Here is an 8,752-nt window from a genome sequence, read left to right on the forward strand (position 1 = left end):
TGATTTACAGTCTCATCTAATTAATATGATGATTATAAACTAGCATGAATTGTAGATTTTTGAGGAAAAAATGAATGCTGTTGGGAACAAAGAAAGTGGCTTGAAATTGGAAAATATATTTAGAGCAAACAAAGAATAAGATGAAACTTAGAAAATAATTAGATCGTGTGGGAAAAAATGCTTGAATTGCACACATTTAAAGGGAGAATGAAATCTGAGAAATGCCTGTGTTGAGAAGGACCTATACTTACTGGAAATTAGTTGCATATATGCAATAAAGATTACAGTAATAAAGACAATACCTATTTTGATCTGCACATGCAAAAATAACATCATGGTACAGATTTCTGTCCCTCTGGCTCTTTGTTGTTGTGTTTGAGTGCCATACTTATGAAAAGAATAGCCAACGTAAATGCTGTTAAGAGTCCAGGAGGAAAAACAATTGGGGGAAATCTATACAAATTAAGTATTAGAGTAAATGGCTCTTAGAATGTTTTCAAAGAAATTAAAAGGCATCACAGGAGATGTCTTAGATTACTATCAAAAAGAATCATTTGTTGTAATTTGATGAAATTAAAATGCAAATTTAGCCTGAATAGAAAGAAAATTTCCAAGACAGTGATGTTAAACTGTAATATTTTTTTTCAGGATAGTGATGGAGGCCCTCTCATTTGTCATATCTAAAGTGGGGATGCAAACAGTGGTGTAAAAACTACCACGTAGAAAACAAGCATGTACTGGTTACCTGGAGATGGACAGGATCTTAACACCCATCTTGTACCCCTAAATTCAAGGGTTCTCTGAGTCTTGCATTGAGAAGCCTACCCCGACATCCTGTGAGAGACTCTTGTGTGTGTTTTGACTTTCCTTTCCTTTATGTCCTGCAGTAAAAGGCGAGAGACTCCATACACAGACCGCCTGCAGCAGTATATCGGTGCACGAGGTAAGTGGTTTTGAGCAACAGAAGGCAAGGGCCTGTCTCTTTTCAGGAATCATTAACACCTATATGTCTCAGGGTTTTATTCTAGTGATGTTTTGGGCTGTCTCCTCCGCTGCAGGACTTGGAGTGAAGTATTATATTGATCCTTCAACCTATGAAGATCCCAATGAAGCTATTCGAGAATTTGCCAAGGAGATTGATGTGTCCCTCATCAAGATTGAGGAGGTCATTGGATCAGGTAGTGTGAGAATCTCCAGATTTTAAAGTGCCTTCTTGTTCACCTTGAGACCTGGCACACTACGGGGCTGAAATGGACCCACGGATCCGTGGTACATCAAGTGTGTCAGGATTGCTAACCTGTATTTTTACCAAAATTCATCTTAACCTACTTACCCTTAGATGCTGGCTCCAAACCAGGTTTAAAACGCCCTAAAACTGAGAATTCCTCATTTGAACCCTGAATATGTAGTCTCCAATCTTCATCAAGAACTTTACCTTAATCTGAACAGTCCTAGTAACCCTATTTCCAAACAGTGCCTGAAGTCATCCACAGTAGAATGCTTTAGTACACCTGACTAAAATTCATTGCTGTTTCCTTACTTGAGGTGTGTTTCTTCCCTTCCTGACAGGAGAGTTTGGAGAGGTGTGCTTTGGGCGCCTAAAACACCCAGGGAAACGTGAATACACAGTAGCTATTAAGACCTTGAAGTCAGGTTACACAGAGGAACAGCGACGGGAGTTCCTGAGCGAGGCCAGCATCATGGGGCAATTTGAGCATCCCAATGTCATCCACCTGGAGGGTGTGGTCACCAAGAGCCGACCAGTCATGATTGTCACAGAGTTCATGGAGAATGGATCACTGGATTCCTTCCTCAGGGTACCACAACCAGAGTCTCCCACAGTCGTTACCTCTTCATATTGCTGTGTGCCAGTCTCAGATCTGATAATTTTACCTGTTCTTCCTTTTCACTCCTATCTCTTTAAGTCCTCAATTACCCTCTTCAGGTGCAATAGAAATAATAGCAAGTTACCAGAGTAAGTGGTTTTGGGCCATCATGGTGAAAATAGTTCAAAAGCTCAACTATCATATAACATTTTGTCAGTATTTTAGACTTCTCAAACTCCAATAATTAATGTAAACAGTACCAAATTGTTTATCTTGTTTATCTTTGTACACAGCCTTTCGGTTGCTTATGTGCATGTTCCAGTTTGGCTTTCTAGTAATGTATATAAGACTTTATTCCACAGAATATTTTCAAGTTTCAACATTGTGATGAAGTAATGAATCTTGCAGTTATTTTTAGACTCATAGTTTTCAATGCTTTTTCTAGTAATGAAACAAAAATGCAGGCATTTTTTTGGTATAGGTGCTTCACTTCTCTTTTTTACTGGTTCATACATTAATTCAACCACAAATGCTTTGGCAGGTACATTTTGAAGAGTATGTGAACCCACTGTGTAGAACTGCATAGAGCCCATTGTAAAGATGTTAGTAAGAGCAGAATTGTCTACTGCCATTCATTTAGTCATCTTAGTGCGACTGGGCATAGGATGTTAAAGGAGAATGTGGCCACAAGAGGAGAATTGCCTTCAGAAAAAGATAACTACTGGTGTCTGATTTCATTTGAGATTGATTACTTTAAGCACTTTCTTATTCGCTGTCCCTGAACCTTCAGATTTTGGCTGAAGTTAAGATTTATGTTCTCTAACTTCATAAATCCACCTTGTTACCTTGCTTTTTGTTAATCTTCCCTGTTGGCTTTGTGTTTTGTGATCATAAAAGCTTCTGTTTGCCTCATCACTTGCAGCAGAAGGAGGGACAGTTCAGTGTGTTACAGCTGGTAGGAATGCTACGGGGGATTGCAGCTGGCATGCGCTACCTTTCCGACATGAACTATGTGCATCGTGACCTGGCAGCACGTAACATCTTAGTCAACAGTAACCTGGTATGCAAGGTGTCAGACTTTGGGTTGTCCCGCTTTCTGGAGGACGATGCTTCAAATCCCACCTATACTGGAGGTCTGGTGAGTTACTGCAATGGTGTGAATTAGTCAGCAGTGCTGACAGCTATAGTTATTTTCTGTGTTCCCCTTTGATTTGGTGTACCCTTTTTAGTCCATCTTGAGACCATAGAGAACAGTGGAGTAGAGCCTTCTGTCTCTGGGGCGATTTGTTCCAAACCAGCAAAACACAAAGATAGCAATATCTGATTCACTCTGCCAGGTGAAGTCTTGGTGCTGTTCTTCATGGCATGATGGTGAATAGGTCAAACCTCATAGCCTGATGTAGCTGTTATCTTCCCCCATTCATTAGCTTTTTACAGGAGGGATAAAGGACTGAGAGAGAGATTGAAATCCTGTACCACCCCCCTTTGAGGAAAGAGTTCTTTTTTTCCTGCAGAAAAGATAAATGGCCTAAGTATATTTATGGGCTTATAACTAACCATCAGATGAACTTATTGTCTATGAAGTTCTGGCTATTTCTACACATACTAAAAAAGGGTGGGAGTATAACAGGTGGGTTGAAGATGAAGGGGATGCAGAAGAATCAAATGCTGTAAAGTAGAGGTATGAAAGTTAATATCATGGTATTTGTAGCAGAAAGGAGGCATGATTCTCTCTTTTCATCTAGATTTGTCAGTAAAACAAGGTTGAAACCTGGAACATGATTTGAATTTAAACCAACAATGTCGACAAGACAGAATCAACTGGACTGTTACCCCATGCTCAGAGTTGTGTTGTGCTGTTCCACTGATGTCATTTTCACGAATAGTCCTTATCTCACTAATGTTATGGTTGCTTTCTGTCTGCTTTCTAGGGCTGCAAAATCCCTATCCGTTGGACTGCCCCTGAAGCTATCCAATATCGCAAGTTCACCTCCTCCAGTGATGTCTGGAGCTATGGCATTGTAATGTGGGAGGTGATGTCCTATGGTGAAAGACCTTACTGGGACATGTCCAATCAGGATGTAAGTTTTAGAAGTGGTGAGAATGTACATCCACCTCTCTATTCTATATCAGTTCAAGCAGAGAAAAATCATACACACCAGCTCACTGAAGGTCTTTTGTCTTTTATTTTCCCAGCCATGATAAAGCCTTGTTCTTCTTTTTCTGCAGGTAATTAATGCCATTGACCAGGACTATCGCCTGCCACCACCCCCAGACTGCCCAACTGTTTTGCACCTGCTGATGCTTGACTGCTGGCAGAAGGAACGGGTTCAGAGACCCAAGTTTGAGCAGATTGTCAGTGCCCTAGATAAAATGATTCGCAAGCCATCTGCCCTGAAAGCCATTGGCACTGGGACCAGCAGGTGAGATGAGGATTAAATGCAAAATAGTAGGACTTGTCTCTTGATAGGCATCATGAGGAACAGAAAACAATAAATCTTTTTTTTTTTCCAACCCTCCCATCTGAGACTGGGAACAAAAAAGAAGAAAAAAAAAAGAGAAAGCAGGTTGGAAGAAATATGTATCCTGATTCATTTAATGGGTGATGAGGAGTCGTGAGTGCTGAATGTGACAGGAGATAAATCTCAGTGAGTTGCACTGAGGATGAGTGAGTGAGGGATCTTAGGGAATGAAGGTAGGGGACAAATCTGGGTGCAGTTGCATAAGGTATTCTGTGATCACACAATACTGTGTGACCACAAGAGATGATGAAGGAAAAGAAGACCTTAGCTTATGGAGAGAAGAAATTCTTCGGAAAATAATAATTAGAACTGCAGCTTGCATCCCATATTTTCCCAACTGCATTTTGCGACATGATGGAACAGGGGGCAGGAGGTCAGCAAAGGAGAAATCTCGGCGGAATAAATGGTGCCAAGGTTAGATGACTGCTGGGCTGATGACAAAATTACATCCTGCTGGCCTGGAGGGTTTTTCCCTGTGGTTATAAATCTTGTCTCTGTGGAATGCACTCCACATCTGGGGGAGGGGGAAAGTATCTAGTGATTCCTGGTTTACTAAAAGCAGCAAGTGTTATAGCTTCAGGACAGATTCAGATGATGGGGAAAAGAGCAAATACCATGTGTGAACAGTCATTTCTTTGGCCTTTTACTACTATGCTTTTATCTGATGGGTGTTGGAGCTGAAACAACACACTCATTCTCTCATAGGTTACTGTCTGATCCAAGGAAAGCATTTAGGAGAGGGAGAATTAGTCACAAAGTTGAAAAGGTATATAAGGTCTCATCTTTCTTTCTGAAACCTCATCACTGAAGCTCTTTGCCCAGCTACTAGACCTAGACCCAGAAAGTGTGGAAAGATTATGGGCAACGAGAAGAGAATGTGCCTGAGCGAGTATGGGCAATGGGAAGGATCAATTTCTTGGGTTGGTTGACTGTTTTTAGGCAGAAAAAGGGACACAGGTAGCCAAGAAACAGCATATCATGGTGGGACTTTATGAATCAGGGCATGAAGAGCAAATGCCATTGTTCTTCATTCTGTACTCTTCAGAGGTTGTGTTCTCTTCCTCTCATATCTTTTACTTTACTAGTGCGGTCAGCTGAAGTTGATAACTTGGGTTTTAGAACCTACCTCTTTTGCAGACCATCTCAGCCTCTCCTGAGCAACTGTCCTCCAGATTTCCCTTCGCTCAGCAATGCCCATGAGTGGTTGGATGCTATCAAGATGGGCCGTTACAAGGAGAATTTTGACCAAGCTGGTCTGATGACGTTTGATGTCATATCACGCATGACTCTAGAGTAAGTAGTGGGACAGAGAGCAAAAGATACCAGACACTGAGTTTTCCATGCAGAAAGTGAAAGTAGTCTGAGAAATGTTCAGTAAGGGCTATGTGGAGAATACATACACGTGAAAAAGGAGAGGGAAGCCAGAGCAAAGTAGCTGCTGTTTCTTACATATTGCTAGGGCCTCTGGGCATCATCCGTACCATGATACATTTGTAGTGTGTTTCTATAAGCACTAGTACTGATCCAATGTGCGTTAGAAAACATATTGTCAGTATTGCAGAGAAGCTGTTACATCAGAATGTTCATGACAGCTACCACAGGTAATAACCACTTTTAAGTAGATATGTAGAATCAGCCACACCATCTACTGGACTGAAGTGTTACTTAGAAGACAGGAGCCAGGAAAAGGAACATTCTTGGAATCATAAAATGGTTTGGATTGGATGGGACCTCTAAAGATTATCTAGTCCAAGACCCTTGCCATGAGCAGGAACACCTTTCATTAGATGATGCTTTTCAGAGCCTTGTCCAACCTGACATTGAATAGTTACAGGGATGGGGCATCCACAACTTCTTCTGGCAACCTGTTTCAGTGTCTCACTACCCTTTTCTTGTCTCTCTAAAACTACCCTTTTTCAGTTTAAAACTGTTGTGCCTTGTCCTGTCACTGCAGGGCCTGGTAAAAAGTCTTTCTCCATCTTTCTTGTAAGCCCCCTTTATATATTGACAGGCTGCAAGAAGGTCTTTCTGGAGCCTTCTCTTCTCCTGGCTGAACAACACTAACTCTCCTTTTTTTTCGTAGGAGAGGAGTTCCAATCCTCTGATCCTTTTTGTGGCCCACTTCCACTGCTTCTTTTTGTACCTACCACGTTCTGCCAACGCCCCCCTCCACCCACACACGTTTGTCAAGCAAAAGCAGAACCCTTGTCAGCTGTTTCTCAGAATATACAGATATACGCACATATATATCCATACGCATTGATTTGGATGTACAGCAAAATGGACTGAGACCATTCAGAACAAGCAGCCTATTTTAGCAGTTTCCATGTCTTTTGTTCTTTTGCAGAGATATCCAGCGTATTGGCATCACCCTCGTCGGTCACCAAAAGAAGATTCTAAACAGCATCCAGCTCATGCGAGTCCATTTGAATCAACTTGAACCAGTTGAAGTGTGATGTTTACACCATCCTTATTCCACTAGTGTCAAACTCTGGAAAGGTTCTGGGGGAATTCAGAGGGATTTTCACTGTAAGAAAAAATCGTCAGTGTGCTACTTGAAGACTTAATGCACCCAGAGTGCACGCTACGTGTCCTGTTCCATGAACAAAAACAAAGCCTTGCTATGATTTGAAAGCAGAGCTAAATGACTGGTGACAATTAAATGTGGCTGACATCATACATTGGGAATGGGTTTGGGGTGGGAAGGTTATAATAAAATGGGACGGAGATGGGATAATAACTTGGACAGATCACAAGCACCTGTTGCCTCTTCTCTGCCAACAAAAGGTATCTGACAACTTTACAAAGTCATCAGAAGGCTTTGTCTATGGCCAAGAGCCCAGCAAAGCTACAAAGACATAATAAAGGCAAAAATATTAGCATTTTTTTCAGAAGAATGGTCTGAGAGATTATTATTCAGATGGAGCATGAGGCTATCACTTGGTATGCCAGCTCAGTCCAGAACTGAAGTTCCAGCTGGTGCACAATATGTGGTAAGCAATAACATATTACCTGGTAAAGAAGTTGAGAGTAAAGGGTTCAAAATTCAGTGCTATTTCACATGCTGTTCTTGGATCTGCTCCATGGTAGAAATTACTGATCTTTTCTGGTTATGTGAGGAACAGTCCATCCTTGGTGCTACACAACTCTATTTATGGGACTGCAATAGAATGGATAAATAAGAATTTGTAGAACCCATCCTACTGGATCTACAAGTGGAGAGGGAAACAAATAGGTTCTGGTTCTCACAAGCCCATTCTTATGAGGAAAGCTGCGATACTCAGAAATCCTGAATACCCAGAATTTGGATTTTGTTCTCTTCTGACCCCCTTACAGACACTGAAGACTGGGACAAATCCAAAGCCCTTTGCTCTTGAAAAATACTTCTTTTTCTCACCTTGGCCCTTGGGCACAGCTGTTTGAATATTGGTTTTGAAGAAAATGCAGACCCGCGGTAGTGAACTTTAAATAGACAATTGGAACAAGGAAAGTGAAACTCTTTCACAAGTTTTTGTCAAGAGTGATCAGGGAATGGTATCAGTCCCACAAGTCACGTCAGTCCTTAAAAATCATTAACAATGTTCTTGAGATTGACTATGTTGTTTGGTAGAGGTACATGAGAGTGACCAGAATGGCAGAGCTTGTATACCCCTTCAGACAGACTTAAGGAAAGATCTGCTTTGAGAAGGGGCAGAGTTTCAGGACTATATCTCTCTGTCTATCCCTATGCAGGAGTAAGAAAACATGAAGCTGAGCTTGAGAGGAAAACTCATACACTTGGGGAAAACTATACACTTGCTACCTCATTAATACATAGGAAGGGAAATAGAAATGTCCCTGTTAAACAAGACCCCAATGACGGTACCTTTTTTGTGTCTAGAGAGGAAATAACCCTGACTGTTCCAATCTGTGCTCATCTGCTGGCTCACTGTGAACTAGTCATGAACTTACTGTATTTCTCCAGCTGTCAAGGTTAGAATATCACAACTACTTCAGATACTACTCCTGTACAGATTTAAGGATTCCCCCAGTCAACCCAGCAATTGAAGACTTTCGATCTAAAGGCATATTTAATAGTGATTGAAGAGTCCAATAATATTATGGGAGGTGCTCCAGAATAGTTGCTCTAGAATAGCCAACACAGTTCAGGCTCTTTGTTAAGCCATTAGAGCAACATTATAATTAATTTTTTTTAGCTGATGAGGGAAAACAGCAGGGCATTCTTTCAAGATATAAAAAAGTCAATGCAAAAACAATACAAGGAAACATGAATAAAACATTCATGGCAGTACAAAGAGAGTGTGAAGGTTTAAAAAAACCCGCACATCAAACTAGAGTCCAACCCTAGAAAATTTCAGTCTGTGCTTTTTAAGGGGTTTCTGTAAACTTGTAATACTCACACAT

The 8,752-nt window shown here is 41.1% G+C and overlaps 1 protein-coding gene across 2 annotated transcripts in view; it reads left to right on the forward strand.

Annotated features, from left to right (window-relative positions):
* Positions 1-7,403, forward strand: part of LOC113988477 (ephrin type-B receptor 5) — a 69,413-nt gene extending 62,010 nt beyond the window's left edge. For both annotated transcript variants that reach the window (XM_027722128.2, XM_027722127.2), the window contains exons 10-17: positions 888-943; positions 1,059-1,178; positions 1,570-1,817; positions 2,749-2,964; positions 3,758-3,907; positions 4,056-4,249; positions 5,486-5,641; positions 6,696-7,403. In XM_027722128.2, coding sequence (XP_027577929.1) covers positions 888-943; positions 1,059-1,178; positions 1,570-1,817; positions 2,749-2,964; positions 3,758-3,907; positions 4,056-4,249; positions 5,486-5,641; positions 6,696-6,804 — 1,249 coding nt within the window. In that variant the 3' untranslated portion in view covers positions 6,805-7,403. The remainder of the gene's footprint in view (positions 1-887; positions 944-1,058; positions 1,179-1,569; positions 1,818-2,748; positions 2,965-3,757; positions 3,908-4,055; positions 4,250-5,485; positions 5,642-6,695) is intronic.
* The last annotated feature ends 1,349 nt before the right edge of the window (positions 7,404-8,752 follow it).

The sequence above is a fragment of the Pipra filicauda genome, unplaced genomic scaffold (assembly GCF_003945595.2).
Source record: "Pipra filicauda isolate LSUMZ 115617 unplaced genomic scaffold, ASM394559v2 scaffold234_size1211729_pilon, whole genome shotgun sequence".
Taxonomy (NCBI): domain Eukaryota; kingdom Metazoa; phylum Chordata; class Aves; order Passeriformes; family Pipridae; genus Pipra; species Pipra filicauda.